Raw genomic sequence first — 20,180 nt, 5'->3', positions numbered from 1 at the left:
GGGCGCGCTTTGGACAACTAAGAATACGATTCTACAATAAATTACTTTTCCTCCATTTCTTCGATTTAAAGCAAGAAAGTCAGTGGATCATGAGCAAGTTGACTTTAAAAAAAAATAAAATGAAAAAAATAAAAAACGAGCTTTCAACCAGTTCACAGTGATCTCATTTTTACAGCCTACTTGAACCAAATCAAGAATCATAGTGTAATTTTCATTTGAGTCTCTAAAGTGTACCTGGACTGTTTTGGTTGTCAGTGCTTTCAGTATGCATGCTCCCAGCTGACCGCTGACTCGGAAAACTCGCGGCACTCTACTAGGCAAACAAGTTCAAGCTTCTACTTAATTTTAATTTGAAACCAATCGCAACTTGGTCCACCGGCTCTTGTTTTTAAGCTCTTCAGGCAGTTAACTTGTTTTCACTTTGAATTCTCACGATCTCCTTGTGCGGACATTTTTCTTTGTTCTGATCGGCTGTTGTAATAAATTTGGTTTTGGTTTGACGACGCTAATCGAAAAGCCCTCAACCTAGCAATTTTCCGATACTCTGTCTAACAAATGTCAGACGGAGACACTGCTGATATCATCTTTGTTTTCGGAGAGAAAGTATCAGTTCTTTACTGACTAGCGGACAGGGGAAGAGTAGAACCATTGTTTCAAATTTGGTTTTGATTTTAAAAATAAGTACAGAGCTAAACCCAGTGACTTCGTCAGATCATGGATATTCATTTGCCATAAGCCTGGGAAAAAGTCAGTGAAAATATTTCTAACATCAGACTTCCTGATTTTCGTGTTCGTAAGATCTTCCACTCCGGCCACAAACAGCTCGCTATTTGGCTACGGTATATGCCAGCTTTATATAACACAGCATCTTCAACACAGCCTGGATCGGAAATGTCAAAAGCCCCCCGTGCATAAATAGACTTAGACAGATGCTCTCGAACAGAGTTCAGAAAAAGAGGAACGAAAAAAAAAGCCCCAAGAGGGCTGGGACGACGCTCTTGCATAAAAGTTCGATCACTTCGCTCTTTTTTTTACTGGTTACGTTTCACGACTTTTATCAGGCTCGTGGCTTTGTATCTTCAGCACGATTAAAGGGTTTTATGTGCCGATGCGAAACTACTCTAACTGCATTAAATTTGTATCAGTTTTCACTCAAACTTCATTATTGTCCATCCTGTTGATTGCAGTTTCGACATTTAAAGGCTGTACCGAGATTCTCATTATTTCACCCAGACAACTTATCAACATCAATATAAAATAGAATAAATTTTACTATGAATCTAATTTACCATCGAAAAGGTTTTTTTTAAGACTTGTTTGGAATGATCGGTAATCACTGTAATTAATGGCGCCTATACTAACTTGCGCAGTAAGACTCGGTCCTCCAAAAAGTGTATGGACCAAAGAACAACTCACACAGCAAAATACTACTTACCACTAACATGTATTGTTTCACGAGTCCAATCACTTAGAGTCGGCCTTAAAAACGAGTTTTTTTTTTTTAAAAATTTGCTTAACTTAACAAGTTCAGAATGAGAGCTTGCAAACCACTCTAAGCAATTTAATGAATAATAATGAAACCGTCAGTTCCCAAATTAGATAATTACAACTAAATTCTCGTTGAAACGTAGCTGTAGATGTAAATTTTGATCATTATATTCTTGAGTCCCTTCTAGTAAACTCGGTTCTTTACCTCTAGCAAATTCTAAGATGTTTTTCGCATGGATTTCGAACTCTAGTATAAAGTTTTTTTTTTAATTCCCGTCCACACTCTACGTGCTTCTGAGTGAGAAATTCTGGCTTTGAGAAAAAAGTGTTTGCCCTCGTCTTAAGTAGACACGCAGAGCGTGTTGACAGAGCTTGGTTTAGATTATAGCTGATAATCAGGGCAAGAAGGCTCATCATCGTGGCTTTCCTTCTCCCGATAGACGTAACACTTAACCTCAAAGTTTTGCAAATTGGGAAGTGACGATCGAGGGAAAATTTTTTGACGTTCTACGTCTATACCTTAACATCAGTATTCCATATTCTCCATACTGTTCTCTATACATTTCCTTTGGTACTGACGGGTAGAATTTGTTTAAGAATGAAAGAGTCATTCCCTTCATTTTCCTGATTTGAGTTAATGATCCAGCACTGTTATTGTGGGGATAAATTAGAAGCTGGTCACTCTTAGTGCTTAAAGGTTAAATCGAGCGACATCCTTCAGTTTTTCTTACTATACGTCAGCCAACCTGTGTTTTTCAGGCTTAGTGTCCTACATAGAACCTTTACTAGCCAGAATATCACTTTGACGTATTTGCGCTAATCTCGATGACACGTCATACTCCCGTGCAGTTTCCGGTTCGAAACGGAAGCAAACATCCCAGAAGTTGACAAGCGCAGAAAGCACGAAGCCCCAGAATCCTGAAACCTTGCTTAAACACATCTGCTTCATGAAAAACCATAGGGAAATAAATCACAATTGCTACAATCCCCTGTGGTCCACATTCCTAAACGTATCTTGAGTATTTTCGGAAGGGGCTCAGGAAGCTTTTTGTCTCATCTTCGACTTAGAATATAATCCACAAGAGAATACCTCGAAATCGTGAGTCGTGAAGAATATTTCGCATTACATACAAATGCTTTTTTATCTCGTTATTTCGAGCTTGATGGCTTTGTATCAGAGTTTATCCCAAGTTCAAGAAGGCTACGTGAGGAAGTTACTTCTTGAGTTGTTTTTTTTCCTTTTCTAAGTCGATGAAAAATTCCATTTATTGCATGGAAACAAAGGAATAATTATTGGATTGCTAGGGTAGACCGACCCCGAAAGGGCTAGGACAAGACCAACAGATGACGAAGAATTAAAAGATTTTGAAGGATCTAGGTGCATTAAATGTGTCATGGGTACCTTAATGAACAAATAAACTGAAAGATACGCTATTTAAAGTACCTTCCCCGATTTCCGCGATGACCGGCACGCACTGAGTTGGAAGCTGTATCATAACATTTTACCCATTACAATAATGAGTAAATTAAATAAGTGTTTTGCGCAGATATGCGGCAAAGTGTAACAACTCTTTAAGAAAGAGCGTGATGACGAGGTACTAAAAGAATATGCGATCCGTGCTGTGATTTGCACAGTCATAAAGCTTCAGTACACTTGGTATGCACGGTTCACCTATGTCCGGCACTCCTTACTTGCTTTGATGAATTCGTTCATTCTCCACTGTTCAAGGTGAAATATTGCAGTCGCAATGACTACACTACAGCTTGCAGCGTTTTCTAATAAAATGTTTCTCGGTCGAATGTTAGGCGATAATAGAATCTAAGCGTAATTTCAATTATGCTCACAAAAACGTCTCCTGAGAGCATTAAACAACGCGGTCGACCTGCTTGCATTTTAACACGATTAAGAAATTTCGTTGTGTTAGTTTCTTAAATTTTTCAGTGCGGGCGGCGCTGATGTGGGCCTTTCAAGCTTTTATAAAATGTTGATCAGTATATAGGACAAGTAATGTGATTCTCTGCCACCTGGCAACTGAATCAAGAAAGCAAAAACCAATCGACAAACAATTAGGCCATAATTTTCACTTCAAAAATTGCAACCTGAGATGCCAAAAAGCAAACCAACCTCCATATTTCCTCGAAGGTGCCCCCATAGCTTGTGGTAAATTTCTTTCATTTTTTAATAATATCTTTAAATACACCGATTGGAGTTTGGTCACTATTCAACATTCCAACATTATATATTCTTTTCACGTTCTTCTTGCTATTTACGGGTCGCTTATGTACAGTTTAGCTCCATAAATAAAAGGGATGAATAAAAGAGACCCCTTTTAGATGAATCTACTTGAATTGGTAATTAAGAAGCTTAAGAGGGTAACATTTCTTTACTGCTCCGCTTAGTCTACATTTTGACTCCTTAGTTTATACAGCTTTCAAGTGGAATCGCTTCCCATAAATCCGTCATCGAAATATGTTGAAATGAAACACGCCTGAGACCAAATAACTGCTCATTGAAGTCTCAGCCGGCGATCCAGATCAACTTACAAAACTGAGGCGCAAAACAAAAGGGCACGGAAACTTGCTTGGTTCGTGGAAACGTGAACTACGTTTGGGTCACAATCGAATTTTCCCGCTAGAGAAAGAGTAAAAATAGTTTACCCAAGTCTTGAATGAATTGAACAGGTATTTACTCTCTTGAATTCAAGGGACCTGTTTTCAAAATACGTTTTAAAGATTACGTACTTCTCAGCTCTGATCATTTGCTTAAGAATTGTTTGAGTTACCTGAGTTGAAGACTTCCACAGTGCGTAAAGATTCCAATTTTACGTTTTCTACGAAATTCTTCGAAGCAATCTTTTCAAAATGCTCTCACAGTAGTCTTCTGTTTTTCCCCAAAATGTGAAACAGCTTTCACTTTTTGGAGATTCTTTACGAGAAATATTTTTATTTTCCCATCCGTAAGATCAAGTACCCTCGCTAATTCCAAGAAAATCCGCAGTATCTTTCAGTTTTCAATCACCCCACATTCCGGGTATTAAGGACATCCGTTTATTCTGCGAATTTGCTGAAAAGACAAATTTTTCTAGCATGTTTCTGAATTCAAATGAAGATAAACGAGTGCGATCTTTTGTTTTTGACTGGATACAAATAATAGTATAAAAAACTTTATCCCAAGCGTGGTGTCCCTGTTGAAAGATGACTTGACTGGTCGCGGAAAATCAACGTCGTACGTGCTGGGCTAACCGGAAATAGCAGCTGAAAAGCTTTCCGATTGAGTTTCCGGTGTAAAACCAAAGTAACTACAACGGCCAACCACAACAAAGATTCATTCTCTAATAGCCAATAAGAACTCAACTGTAAATACTTGTTAACGGCATCTGATTGGCTGATGGTATGGTGAAAGTTTCCCGGCTTATCACTTACGACACAAAATGAGTCCAGTCCATGTGACTGATTTTTGCAAATAGAATAAAACGACTTAAATGTGCCAACAGCTTGTTCAATGTGATTGTACCTGCTCTTAACAAAGATTTCTAACTCTAATGATGACACCACACCTGAATAAAATCTAACTATGCATACACACCACTCACCGACCATGGAAAATCTGCCCAGGATTGTTACTTTATTATCTATGCTTACGGAGACCGGAAAATCTGGGCGCAAAATTATCACAGAAGTGATTACTGATGAGGAGGAGAAATTTAGCCGATGAAGTAGTCTTTGAATCCCGCACTCTCTGGGGCGACCAAGTTGTAATTCCTTCTCATTATCTAAAAATTAATATACTTTCAAAGCAGAACAGTAGTGGACATGGAAAAAAAGTCCACTGACGAGTGTTGTTCAGAATTCCAAACGCTTGATTGTCAGGACTGATGGAGGTGGGCACGGGATCAATCGTTTTTAATTTCCAGTGAAAATACAACATTAAAACCCCGTGAAACGTGAATTTTTTGCTTTTTCTGTTATTTCTATTTTTCGATATGCGTGAAATGTGCGCAGGATTTACCCCTCTCATAATAGGACGTATTGTACACAGTTAGGTATACGATCTGATTCCTTCAAAATTAATAGGAACCTTACGCAATCAGGACGGCAACGCTAAGGAAGACTTCGATTAAAAAATAAATTTATACTCTTAGTTAGAATTTTAAAAATGGTTGCAGGAGCTTACTGTCTTATACGGCGCCACGGCTCAACTTCAGCATGACGTATAAAAGTAGCGTTGAGTTCCAAATGGAAATTAAAATAATTTGGCGTCGCGGTTTCGGTTCGCAGACGACGCAAATTTTGGCGATTTCACGTTGTTGTTTTGCATTGGACGGCTAAGAAATGTACAAAGTTTTAAAACGCACGTGCTGAGCTATTGTTCTGCCAATTAGATCTCTTGTTTTTCCACGTCCTCGTTGCCGTCGCCGTCGTGGTTGCGTTAGGTCCCTCATATTGTCCTGGCGTGGTTCTGGGAAAGCTCGTTTCTAACAAGAGCGCACAAAGAGTATTTCGCCTTATTTGGAGAAAGTTAACAGCAATTCATACTTGTAAATCAGAAGAATGTTTCCTATTTCTTCTTGCAATAATTAGTTCACAAGCAATCATGATACACCGCCGACGACAACGACAAAAAAAAAACAAAACAAACAAACAAACAAACAAAACAAACTTGGATTAGTAACATTTATTCATTCCTTTGCAGCACGTCCAGCGACAATGAGGCTGTTGACTCCTAAACCGATTAATTTTAAAGCCTTTCGATGGTAAAAGCATTTTTCATCTTCCCTACATACAAACAATATCTCTTAGGCCTCGAGAAAGTGAGAGCAGTTCGCTAGCAGGATTTTCGCCTGCAGAGCAGGCGTACTAGTAGAGTTTGGGCAAAAATTAGACCGCGCGAAATATGGAGCGAGGCGAAAAATTAGGAGGTGGGGGGGAGGGCGAGAGGAGAGAGGGGAACTCTTCTCTCCTACCGCCCTTCCCCCACCTCCAAATTTTTCGCCTCGCTCCATTTTTCGCGCGGTCTAATTTTCGCCCAAACTCCACTAGAATGCCTGCTCCGCAGGCTAGCAGGATTTCCTTCATAGTATGGATAGCTTAATTTCCGCCACTGACTTTCTCTTATCATTTTTTTGTATTTATCTCGACGCTACCGTTCTGAATATATCAAAATTTATATTTGGCACAGTTTTTTTAGCCAAACGTACCTTACAAAGAAATCATACAGATTGCATACCTGCATTTAAGAACTTTTCATTAAAAACTTCATCAAGATTTATTTGAATCGTTAATTAAGGTTTGTCTCCTACACCAAACAGACCAAAAAATAAGGCGAGAGCGAGAGACCACCTGCTGAAACATTCCTCCTACATTAAGTAACCCAGTTCATAGCCTCTTAGGGCTGATTACCACTAACAGTCGACTGATTTGCCTAAGTATGAACAAACAACCTCCACGTTTTAGACGTTTCCGGCGTGTAGTCGGCACCGACGAAGAGTCTGGTCGGCGAGTTCTCGGACCCTCTGAGAAGTCCTGGGGCTGCAGTGTAGATCTTGCAATAACTCGACACCACCTTCGTCGGTGACCAGTTTGCAATATTTCTCAGCTGAAATAGGATCAAATGATAGGGCTTAAACAAATACAAGACAAGGTAAAAAAAGCGAAAACATTGAATCCCATATCAAGGCGTTTTTCGTACACTTCTCTTTATTACTCTTTGTTTTAGCCTGATCAACTTGTAGTAAACTACACAGGGAATCAAAGTATGAAGATTGTCCTACAGAAGAGAGTGCACAGTTGTTTCGACGATCTGGCCCCGGTTGTTCAAAGGATGGATAACGCAATACACTGGATAAATCTCTGTCCGGTGGATAGTGCAGTACGTTTTGGTAACACTTATCCGCTGGATAGCGATTTATCCGTTGGATAGCGTTATCCGCTCTTTGAACAACCAGAGCCTTTAGAGTGAAACAACACTTCTAACTTACGGTCAACATTGCAGAGGTTAGCCAGTGCCCAGGTAGCCCAGTAATGTATCTCTGGTGTATCACAGCCTGATATCAGCTTTAATATTGGAGCAAAGGAGCTGAAGAATGAAAGGGAAAAAAAGAGTGAACACAAATAACGATATAACAGAAACAATTTATGATTATTTAAAAAAAATGGCTCACTTTTACGAACTAAAGTGGACCATTTGTGGGAAAAAAAAGTCAAGATCCGATCGAGTATTTCTAGCGAGCGCCCCAATAAATCTTTTATGGGATAGTGTAGCTAAATCGTCCAGATAAGAGTAGAACTGAAAAAGACTGTTGTCCTGCCGTCTAGACAGTGATAGACGCTTTGACACTGTGACCTGAACTGAGAGCATCATCAATGTTAAATAAGAAATTGTTTGTCTGTCGAATGCTGTAAGTCTGTTTTTTGAACAGAGCGATTTTATGTCACTAACGGATTGAGACTGACCAACACCACTGCAGCATTCCAGCCAATAGCATCATAGCAAAGCCGAACAGTCAGTTTTCACGGACCAGACTTTTAACACTTGACTGACAAACAACTCTTCATCTGACTTTCATGACCACGCATGCCCGGACGGTCACACTACACGATCGAGTACTTTGATTGGGTAGCCTGAAGATCAGGCGTCATTTTTGCGTTTTTCTGACGTGCATCAGTAACGCATAAGTGAAGCACGCGAAAAAGAAAACGTCGTTATTTGTTTTTTTCTCGCCCTTTTTCTAGTGTGCAAATCGTCCTTTGCAATCGCCTTGCACTCCGCTCGCCAGATAAGTTAAAAAAATTGTCGTCTGTCGCGCAGACTAATTCATGGATTAATCATCTTACCGATAGCTCATTTGTCGTGCTGTTTCAATGTCCCATTTATCCACTGTCTCCGCCTGAAGTTAGAGAAATGATAGTAAAGTAAGCGGTTAGTAATGTGTCAAACAACTCCAGAAAACACAAAGTGGGCTTCAACATTAACCTACCAATCTTTGCAGCGCTTGTGTACGAGAGACGGTGTGACTTGTCCAGTTGTTTACTCCATCAAAAGCCAGGTGACTAACTATCCCTCCTGCATTGTATGTCACCTCCAGTTCACCCTCAGTGAGCAACAATTCGCTAAGAGGAACAAGTTAATTGAAAAAATTAAAGAGCTTCTCTGTGAGTGTACGGCTCGTGCACAAGAAGATCAAGCTAAGAGAATGATTGCTGTCAAGGGTCTTAATCTTAAGTTATCACCCGTCAAGTGTATTTTAAGAATGCTTTTCTATTGATTTGCGTAAAACCAAAATCATAATAATCACAAAGGTCGATTAGAGCAAAAGAAAATATATCAGAAAATATATCAAGGAACTAAAGTGGACTCAGTAAAAACGAATCATCTGCCCATGGCGCAGGAATTTGCCGATGACCAAGTGGAAATTTGCGCGAATCTTTTGGATCTATCACATAACGGAGGGGAGAAAACCCAAAATAATCCCAGATTACTGTCGGTAATAGTTAATCATTCAAATGTTTCTTCAGTCCGCTGACAATTCACTTTTATTTCAATCAGATTTGCAGAATTCTCTGGATTAAGTTGACGCTTTCTATTCTTTAACTCTGAGGAAATTTAGCGACAAGCTAAACTTACTAGAAAACATGAACAAATGGCATCAGTTTTGGTCGTAGTCCAGCCACTTCTGCCACATTACCCTGACAACGACAAAAAGGAAAAGATCACAGAAAGAAAGAGGTTTCAAATGCGCACGGGATTAAAAGTAGTCTCCCTCGCAGCCGTTTTTATGGATGTCACGCAACGCTCCCCCAAAAGAACGGCTGCTGACAACCGAACTACATTCCTTTCTCCGAATTGGCCAATCACAGCTCGGGTTCCATTTTCAGGAACCTTTTCGCGCCAGACTCACCTTTTGAGATTCGTCCAATCAGATATCGTTTTCTATCGCGATCCTCATGTGGAAAACACAAGACAAATGGCGGTGCTTTAAGGAGCTTCTCGCAAAGCGTCGTCAAAGTTCAAAATTTTCGAGCTTAATGCTCACCAGAAGCTTGCAATTAGAAAATTTTTAGTCGAGAAAGAAGATGTGTTTGTTAAGTTGCCTACAGGATCCGGGAAATCGTTAATATATCAAGCACTCCCGCTCGTGTTTGACCATGTTACCGATGAAAGTGGTCATATTATTGTTATTGTTGTTGCGTTGTACCAACGTGCGGAAACACTCGATAATTCGGGCCGATTTCCTGTACCGGTGATAAGAAGCAACGAACATAACTAATCGGGTTCACTCCAGCTAGCAGCGGACTGGCAAATGAAGAAATACAAGTAGTGTAGGAGACGTTGGCCGACCTAAATTGCAGTGTTCTCAGAGCCTTCGCCCGGTTTGTTGACGGCAAGCACGCGCTTTTTTCCTCCTGATCTCCATCTGTAGGGCGAAGCAAGCGTTTAACCCTTGGCCTCGATTGAAATGCGTCTTGTATTTCATTTTGATTATTGATGTAATTTACTGTTTCTTATATATTCTGACTTTTATAATCTGTAGTAACCTCTTGAAGTAGTGCGAATAAAGAGTTTCAGTTCAGCTTTTAGCTTCTACTTCTCAGTTGCTCGCTGAAACTTTAACAATCACTCAAACAATCTAGCGTTCGTGTCGTTGGCGTAGCAGTTGACGTCTATGTTAAGCGTAGATTCTATAATTTCAACGAAATTGTGAGAAGTTTTCCCAAAAATATATACTCTATCTTTACCAGGGCACAACGATGAACATGTGAAACATTTTGAGCTCTCATTGACAATTTTCTTCAGTGTTTCTCCCGACATGGTAGCTAGATCATCTGCCACATCCACATTTTCACGTGAAACCTTACGTCATTCAGATTTTCTGGTATGTGATTGGTCTGTTCAATAGACCGCAAACAAACCGCAAGGACAATGAGAAAGGAATGTAGTTCGGATGTCAGCAGCCGTTCTTTTGGGGGAGCGTTGCGTGACATCCAAAAAACGGCTGCGAGGGAGACTAGATTAAAAGTGGTCCCACCAGTTTTCTTTACACCCAGAATGCAGTCGTCATAAAAGTTCTAAAGGTTACAGTGGATAGAATTGCCCCAAAGAACCACTAGTACCACGATTTCAAAGACAGGTACAACGCCTCTACAACATCTACGAGACGCAAAAAAGTCTGACAGTATTCCCAATTTTCCAGCTTTTGTTAACTTCCTTTTAAGTAACATAGGACAGTTTGGTGCTGGATTAGAATACGCCCTCTAGCTGATTCGTTTGTCTCTCAGTCTTGCTCGCCTATTCGATGGATAATGTGTTGGCACTGTCACGAAAAGTTGCATGCCAATCACGTCTTAGAGCCCAGTGGAAAGGGGGTGTCACTCACCATAAGTCCTAACATGTTCCGCACCAGATCTCGTCGATCGCTCATTCTCTGTCAAAAAAAGGAATAAAATGAGGAAAAATATCTCTTACTGATGATGATGATTGCAACAATGATAACAATAATAAACATCATTATCATATAAGGGGCGAAATTACTGAATTGTGATTGGTCAAGACAAAAGGGCATTTTTTCTTAATTTTTGTAATTGCCCCGGGCAAAATTACTTGAAAATGATTGACTGAAAATCGCTTAGCAATGGCTGCCAAGGTAAAGAAATTTCTGTTTGTTTTGTAACAATGGCGTCCCGTTTTGCGCGAGATCAGTAAGAAAACATTTTGCCCCTTATATTATAAACAAGTAATCACATGGTTCCTGGTAAAATTAAGGATTAATATCACTTGTGTCTTCGGAAGTTGCAGAAATTGCCCTCGTCGCTGCGCGACTCGGGCAATTTCAGCAACTTCCGAAAACACAAGTGATATTAATCCTTAATTTTACTCGACCCCATGTGATTACCTATATAAATTATCAAAATACAAGAACTAAAGAAGATCACGGTTTGGAAGAACTTTCAGAGAAGAGAGAAACAGAACTTTTCCCCTGTGCACTTCCACCCACCTGCACACACCGCCAAGAACATCGTTTCATTGCATATCACTTAGGATCCAATGACAGGGGATCCTCGTGCTATTTTCTCTAATCTTACATGTAAAAGAATTTTAAGATACGAAAACCTACCTCATGACATTTCCTGAATAGCTCTAGTCCTCCGTGAACTATAAACAGTGCGCAGTTTTCAGGCGTTTCATCTAAGTGAGGTACAACAGAACTTCAATTGAATATTTTTTTTATCTAACCACTACTACGTCAATATCGAAGGATAGTCATATTTCCTACTCAACGCTTGCCTCTATGATGGCTACATCACCTCTCATCAGAGTAGGTAGATACCAATGCGACTTGTAGTGGGGCTGTAACTGGGAATTATGAGATTTTTGCTTAACCTGCTCTATTGGTTGTCTATCATGAAGGAACTAAAATTTTCAAAAAAAGAAGAGGGTCTGGAGAGGAGCACACTGAGTCTTCACAAACACTGCTTAATTCACTTTTTTTGTACCTGTCATGTTCCACAAAGCACTCCAACAGCCTTCCATGACGCCACCGAGCTCCTACACAAAAGTTATTTAGTGTATCAGTCACATCAGTTGAAGCTGTATGCTCAAGAGCCAATCACTACGTAGAATTACATCCAGTCTGATAAACTCAATGAAAGAAGACCCTCCAGAGGTTACCCATTGTTTGCAATAGATATCAGTAAAGTGGAAATAAACAGGAACAAGAAATCGTTACCGGGTTGTTTCCCATCTTGTATCGTATAATTTGAAGAATTTTCTGCAAGGAAAACACACGCTTGTTTAATAAGAAAATTATTAATTGATCAGATGATACACGACTCCAAAAGACACCATTTTTCAGCTCTGCTCCTCTCGCTAAGAAGCTCTCTTAGTGATTGACCGTTGCATGATTATTTTGGTTTGGTTTCACAGTTAATAGTTAACAATAACTACAATCTATTGAAAAGCACTCTAAAGGGGACACTGTAAAATACCATTTAGTTATACTCCAAAAAGGTAACACCAACGTTTGTTAAGGGAGGTCTTCATTATAAAGGAGTGGCACTGTATCTTACAAATACAGATGGGATAAAAAAAAGCCTTAATATCACAGCATAGTCAGGCCATCTCCATTAAAGGTCCTTCAAAAAGCCTTCATATCACAGCATAGTTAGGTCATCCTCCAATAAAAGTCCTTCAAAAAGCCTTAATATCACAGCATAGTCAGGTCATCCTCCAATAAAAGTCCTTCAAAAAGCCTTAATATCATAGATTAGTCAGGCCATCTCCACTAAAGGTCCTTCAAAAAGCCTTAATATCACAGCATAGTCAGGTCATCTCCATTAAAGGTCCTTCAAAAAGCCTTAATATCACAGCATAGTCAGGCCATCTCCATTAAAGGTCCTTCAAAAAGCCTTCATATCACAGCATAGTCAGGCCATCTCCATTAAAGGTCCTTCAAAAAGCCTTAATATCACAGATTAGTCAGGTCATCCTGACTACTGCCTCCTGGTTAGCTCAATGGATAGAGCGCTGGACTGTTGTGTGGGAGGTCGAGGGTTCGCGCCCCGGCCAGACCAACACTCAAGGTCTTAAAATAATTGAGAAGAATATGCTACTTTTCTATAACATCAAATAAATGGTTAGATATTCTAGTCTTCTTGGATAGGGATGAATAAATGGAGGTTCCGTCTCCTGCAGGGTTAGGGGTAGGAGACGTTAATTTCCCACACACGAGATTACTGTGTGGTGGATGTCCTCCCCTGGGGTGGGATGGGTGGGTTTACTGGGCCTGCGGTAATTGGCGCAAGCTGTCGCAGTGTCCTGCCTGTCGGCAAAGTTGAATAAATTAAATTAAATTAATTAAATCCTCCAATAAAGGTCCTTCAAAAAGCCTTAATATCACAGCATAGTCAGGTCATCCTCCAATAAAAGTCCTTCTGAACCCATAACTAACACAATATTTCGCTTTTAGATACGAGAAGTATCATGATGTTACCTCCACACCCTTCAAGTCTCTACCCACAACGATTTTGGGTGAATCTTGAATCTAAATAAATTGAGACATAAGAAAAAAAAAATTAATTACCATCTTCATGTAAGATATACCCTGTCATCAGATCAACAGGCCTGAGAGGCAGCCAGATTAAATAAGAAGACTCAAGAGATATTACTAACTCCCTGTATTATTTCTTACCCTTTCACATCAAGGATCTCAAACTGAATTAGGAATTATAATTTTTTTTTTTTTTTTACTTTGGATGCTAACCCACTTCTGTGACAATAAGTTACATGTTAAACTTTTTTTTTTAATACCACTGGTGCAATTACAATCATTATCACTATGTAAACAATCTTCAGAAGATTTGTTGGGATACTCTGTTCTCAATCATGTTTATCTTACCTCCCATATTCCTACTTCTGATGTTGTCTTTAAAAATAAAACAAAAGAGTTTGTTTAAATTGCACTCTGTATTCAGTTTTACCTTATTTTCTAGAAACACTTTTGGGGTGTTGCAATGATTGCACAGTCATACATATCAAACTATTACCTGACACACCACCATATTACAAATTCCAATGGCAATCCTCTGAATGAGGTCACGTTTATGTATCGTGGCAGTCCGCAGTAAAACTTCCACTATTTTTCTGAAGTCAGAAGGCTGCAAGTTAAGAAAAGATCCTTTTAAAATACACACAAGGATAAAAAGGGAATGTCAAATCCTCCTAAAAATTTGGTTTTTTGGCAGGTAACAAATCACATTTTAAAATCAGAAAACCTTTGTAGAGTATATGAAACATAAAATTTGGGTCAGAATTGTTGCTCATACAAAACCCCATAAGTAGGTTTTGGTAATCAACTAAAGGTCAGCTTGCTTCAAGGGGGGCTTCTACCATTAACGGAAATTTTTTTGAAAGGCACCGAAAAAAGAAAAAATACATTGACCATACCTAAGCTTGAAAGGGAACCTCTCAACCTGAGATCAAATGTATTAACCACTTAAAGCCACCCATAATATTAATTTCTTTAAGAGGAAACAAAATTACCCATCTATTTTGATACTGAGCACATTTTGAGAAGCAAGAAAACCAGAGTAGTAAATAAATAGACAATTCATCTTGTGCACAAAAGTTAAATTGGATGATAGCATACTCACCAGATCACTTGGAATTCTGAAGTTGCAAAGAGTGAGACAACAGTTTTTCTGCAACTAAAGAAAATTTTCATGCCCATGTATATCTGGACTTTTAAAAATAAAAAGACAATTTGAAACAGGTTTCACTGTAACTGCCATACTCAAACTGTCTTTGTAAATAATACCTGCTCCTCAGCGACATGATAATCCATTGCACCAATAATCACCTCAATAATACGTCTGGGAAAAATAAATAAAGCAAAAATATAGTCCGACTTTTATAAAAAGTTAAACTCGTCTTTCAGTCACACAGAAAAAGAGAAAAAAAATAAAAAAAGGCTTATGCCTGTTTAGGCATTGAAAGAGTGTATGTATATCAGGTGATCCATTTGTTAAAATATAGAGCGATAAAAACTTTTTGATTATAATATTATACAGACACCTACCAATCTATCCAATTAATTGAGTCTATTATAACTCTACTGATAGTAAAACCTTGATTATCAGGACTCGTTGGGACAAGACAAAACAGTCCAGATAATCAAGAATATGAATATTAATGAAGAACAAAAACTGATTAAAATAAGAAAGCAACATTTAATCATAAAAACAAAACATTTATAAATCATTTTGAACAAAATATGGTATACAGGTAACAACCATTTCACTTTGCAACAAGCAACTATAAGCCAATCAGACATCACTCAAATGTTCTTCATTAGTTACGACATGTGCAAGTGCTGCTTTTGCTTTCTGAGAGTGAAACAAACTTGAATCTACTTCACTTTTCAATACTGTAGTTTTAAAAAGAATATGGCTGCTGATCTTGATCATACTTATAACTATTCATGACAAAATTGGGATCAGAGGAAAAAGTCTGGATAATCAAGAAATCCAGATAATCAAGTTCAGGAAAATCGAGGTTCAACTGTAATAAAATTACTGAAATCAGAAACATATATGCTTTTGGTGAAATACAATCATGGTAAAAAAAATTCATACTGTAACTATACGGCACAATCCTCAGTACTTTGCAAACTTCGATTTTTAAGATATACCCAGAGATACTGAATATTTGGATGCTTTGTATTAGTTAAAATAAACAGACTAAACTAGAAATTTCATTTGCAGCCTGTTAAGCAGTATCCAATGGTTCCTAACTTGGATTCCCATGGGAAGGTGCTCAAAAAGGAGAAAGAGTAGTATTGCATATTAAGTACACCTGTATTATTGGACTAATGGAAAATGGAGTCACCTCTTTAATTCCTCAGACAGATTCACGTTTCCATCCTCATCTCTGGATAGATGATACAAAGATGCACTAAAAGCAAAATAAGGATTAATCAATGACCATTATGAAAAGGTTTTTTGTTTTTGATAATTAACATTTTCTTTACCTAAGTAAACAACAGATTGTTATGTGGTACAAACAATTTTTCTACATGTTTAAAAAAAAAAAATAAATAAGTAACCATGGACCCCATCATGCAAAGGACTGCAAAAAATTAGGTGACTGTGTGTAACTGGCTTGGTTATTACCTCCCAGCAAGTTGAACACGCTTATCTTTTGGGCGACTCTCCATGGCACCTAACACAACCTATATAAATGCAATGAAATAAAAGATGAGATGGTTCAAAAAGGAGTTAAGAAACAGTTCACCTAAAATATTCTGATATATTTTCCAAATTTCATGTCTCATAATGGATCTACTATCATTATATTCCTCATGTACTTGCAAAGAAAAGTCTGTACATCCCCCAAGTGTGTGTAAGTCTTGTTTAGTATTAGGATCTGATTCTCATTTCCATCTTTCTAATCCTTGCTTTTCCTTTTATTTACCCAGATGTTTGTTACCCAAGCTTATTTCTATACCATAAATAATCACTCCTCCCAGAGGGAGAGAGATGCTTCCAACCCCTTAGTTTTCCCATGGGGGGGTGAGAGGGGGGTGAATAAATATCAAGGGGCTTATAAAGGAAAGTGAGAGGTAAATAAGGATAGTCTGTAAGCTCATCAGAATTTTCTGTACATAGTTTATAAATAATATTGGAATTGTAATATAGCATATTTTATTTTAGTGTATTTTCTGGAAGATATTAGCTCTACAGCTACTCTGTAAATTTCGAGCATTAATAAAGTATATGTACCGGTATGTATGTATGTATTCTCTACTCTAAAGAACTATTGTAAGGGAAACTCCTGAATGAGCAATCAATTTTCAAGGTATATGTTGTAGTTCAATTTTATCCTTGGTTCAAATTTTTTTTTCCTTTGTTTCAAACTCATTATCATACATTAACATGACCGAGAACAAAGGAAAATAAAATTTGAACCAAGCATCAAGTTGAACTACAACATATACAGAGAAATATGTTAAGTTATCATAAATTATTAAACTAAAGGTAATCTAGCATTCATTAAACCTCAGTATTTTCCCTTAAATAGCATTAATGACAGAGTTGGGCACTTACATTACAAACGAACTTTGGACTGAAGCCATCATCTCCATCCATACTGAGGAAATTAAACAAATCTTGCAGGGCCCTGACCAGAAATTCAGGTCTCTTATGATAAATTGACACAGAAAAGGTGACCTGTTTCATATTCCTCCTTCCAGACACCTATCACCATGAAAATAAAAGGAATTCCATGTTATCTACTGCACATCCTTATATCACGACCTAAGTTAGGGATAGAGGAGCTTATATACCAAAATCTGATGTCATTAAGACTTGAGTCAAATTTAACTGCACTTAGATGATGAGTATTGCAAGTCAAAAAGGCAAACTAGTAGTAAAATAGTGATGGCTTTGAGCATTCAATTCGAGTCATGACTCCATGTTTATATCATATTCAGAGAAACAGCTGCTTCTAACTAAGTTTCATGAGTTTGTTTATGTGACCAGTTTAATAAGTTTATTATTTTTTTAAATAAAAGCATCCACAGTCACAACTGAAAAGTCCCTCAGACTAGACCAGGAGCCACCCTCTCTGCTGCTCCTCTTACCTGTTTTCTTTTGCTTGTATCAAATTAAATCTTGCAATTTCAAATGTTAGGTAAATTTGTTTTTATCCGCTGATTTGATATAAGTAAATTGGCCGCTCTTAACGCCATTTGCTCTAACGCGTTAGCCCTGCGTTAGAGCAAATGGCGAAGGGTTATTGCTTGAAATGTCAGCTTTGAAACTCTGTAGAGTGGCCAATTTACATTATCAATTTAGTTGATAAAACCAAAATTACCTTGTTCTACTCCCCCACCTGATGCAGCACCACAGTTTGTTTAGAAACTTACCCCCATCATTATAAATGTTAGTCCAATAACATATTCACACTTGCCTCATCTGCAGGAATTTCATGAAAAAGGCACATCTCTGTCCCAAACAGGCCCAAGAATCTCAGCATCTTTGAACGGTACTGATTAAAGAGATCAAAGTCCCTATAGCTGAACTTGGCATTACCTGCCATAAAAAAAAAAAAATCGGATTTTAAGTAACCACACGTAAGCTGCATAATGTCATGCTTCCACAAGCATTTGGAATAGCCGGGGTGTTTTTCAGAGTAGACTGTGGAATGCACCAGTTGCCAGCTTATTAAGACAACTCTGTACAGGTAAATATGGTTAATAATATCAGACATCCATTGTATCTGAAGACACAAGTCCACACCTGGGACACCAACTGAGCTTAGCATAATGGGATTAAAGAGGTTAGTAAGAGAAGTCTGCAATCAAAATGATTATACATTATTGAAGAATCAAAACCCAAACCTGAAAGGTCCAACCAATCTAAATTTGGAAGAGATGGTAGTAATCGTTCCAGAAATTGTCTGTTCACCAAGACTGCACTACAATTTAGGAATCCCTCCATTTCCACTATTTCATCAGGATCGTGTTTTGATAAGTCCAGATGTTGCAGTTTGGTCAAGTTCCCTAAGCTTTCTAGTAATGTCTGATTTGATGAAAACAGTTTTCTACAATTATATAGAGACAACCACTGAAGGGACCTAAAAACAAAAAAGGGTGAAAGACAGAGTTTCATTTTTAATTTAACATTTGGCTAATTCATCAGTATTAGTTCATCATGATATCATATGCCAAAAGTTTTAGGCATAACTAGCACAACTTAAGCTTTTTGAGTGCTTGTGCCCAAAGGGTACAAGCATCTTTTTGCTGGCATCTATTCCCCTTGCTCTTATCTATTGTTTTTTTCCAGTGTTAATCAAGACAGAGCTTTACTGTTTTAGCTTATAATTTAAAGCAGCTAGCACTTCAGAAAAAAGTAGTTGCTAAAAATGCCAGCTGCTGGTCAGTACTTCCGGAGCACACTGCTCATCCCAATAGAATTTTTGCATGAAGCAACCAGGAGAGTTTTATTATCCTTGCAGATGGGATCTTTATCCATGTTAGTCCCAAAATGTTGATTGTGGAGCACCATGAAGTTCACACTCTAGTCAAGGCTTCCAGTCCAGAGAGACAACCTGGTAAAGACACTCAAAAAGAATTGATCACCCTTTAAAGACTTTTTCGTGTTTATTATTACAAAACAAATCATACCCTCGAATATTTTCCAATGGTTTAATGCTTTCGATCTCCCTACATAACGACAAGTCGAGACTTGTGAGCATCGCCAGAGTATTTAATGGATCCAGCGAAACAATTTCTGTTCCACTCAAGTTCAACATTCGCAGATTGACCAGATCTGCAAAACATCGAGTTCCATTTCGATCGTCTAGCCAAGTGTCTGAAACGTCCAAACTCTTAAGACCAATCAAATGACGGAGTTCCTTAAACTCAGTGATTTGACGGCAATGAATCATCTTTAAAGAAGTCAGAGTGTTTCTGCATTTAGCCAAAGAGACGAGGGTTTTTTCTGAAACTTCACAATATGATATATCGACTTCTCGCAGAGGATGACGAGAAATGAATTCCAGTCCAAGGTCTGTTATGCGTGCCCCACTCATGTGGACCTTCGTAATCCTGCTTGTCTTAACGTCAGCCAAATATGTCGACACAAATTCATCATCACAATGTCCCGAACTCAGCTTTTTACTTATAAGTGCTGTACAAATATCTTCAGGTAGAAAGGTATTTAATCGTTCATCCCATATCTTAAACGATTCAAGGTATTTTAAAGAAGACTTTAAACACAGTTCAGCTAGAGATGAAACACTCTGTTTACGTGATGAATCTTTGGTCATCTTTACTGACGATGACATCAGCGCTTTCCCATCGTAATAAGAAGATAACTCATCGAAAAACAAAAGTAAGATGATGAAAATAAATGTTCTTCCTTTCGTAGCGTCTTTCACTCTTTCACTTTTAAGTAGTTCCCAGTAGTAACACGGCCAAATTTCTTTCCTGGTCAGACGAGGGTGAAGGGGGTCTCGACACTCATATAAAAATAGTCACAGAAGGTGCAAAGTCATTTCATAGAAAAATTTTTTTATCATATTGAAGCCTGATATTGATGGGAAGTGGGAAAATTTTCCAAAGAGAAATTGGCTTTCCATCATAAAATGGGGGTTGGACAAGTGCCAGTTGGTTGATGGTTTTTTTTTAAATAATTAT

At 38.2% G+C, this 20,180-nt stretch overlaps 1 protein-coding gene across 2 annotated transcripts; it reads right to left on the bottom strand.

The window, feature by feature from the left end:
* Positions 1-6,148: 6,148 nt before the first annotated feature.
* On the bottom strand, positions 6,149-19,953 carry LOC111328872 (protein zer-1 homolog). Of its 2 annotated transcripts, XM_022933410.2 has the most exons (20): positions 19,167-19,953; positions 18,381-18,616; positions 17,951-18,072; positions 17,086-17,235; positions 16,153-16,211; positions 15,869-15,934; positions 14,799-14,853; positions 14,635-14,688; positions 14,029-14,139; positions 13,881-13,907; positions 13,476-13,526; positions 12,213-12,254; positions 11,980-12,031; positions 11,601-11,671; positions 10,863-10,910; positions 9,113-9,174; positions 8,466-8,598; positions 8,323-8,375; positions 7,467-7,564; positions 6,149-7,084 (listed from the first exon to the last, which is right to left on the bottom strand). In XM_022933410.2, exons 1-20 carry the CDS (start codon positions 19,826-19,828, stop codon positions 6,939-6,941), a joined length of 2,298 nt encoding a protein of 765 aa, XP_022789145.2. In that variant the 5' UTR covers positions 19,829-19,953; the 3' UTR covers positions 6,149-6,938. The 2 variants fall into 2 exon arrangements, with proteins under 2 accessions (XP_022789145.2, XP_022789146.2); XM_022933411.2 differs by lacking the exon at positions 13,881-13,907.
* Positions 19,954-20,180: the final 227 nt, after the last annotated feature.

The sequence above is a fragment of the Stylophora pistillata genome, chromosome 4 (genome assembly GCF_964205215.1).
Source record: "Stylophora pistillata chromosome 4, jaStyPist1.2, whole genome shotgun sequence".
Classification (NCBI taxonomy): Eukaryota; Metazoa; Cnidaria; class Anthozoa; order Scleractinia; family Pocilloporidae; genus Stylophora; species Stylophora pistillata.
Note: the sequence above shows the minus strand (reverse complement) of the source record. Positions and strands in the feature narration are given on the sequence as shown.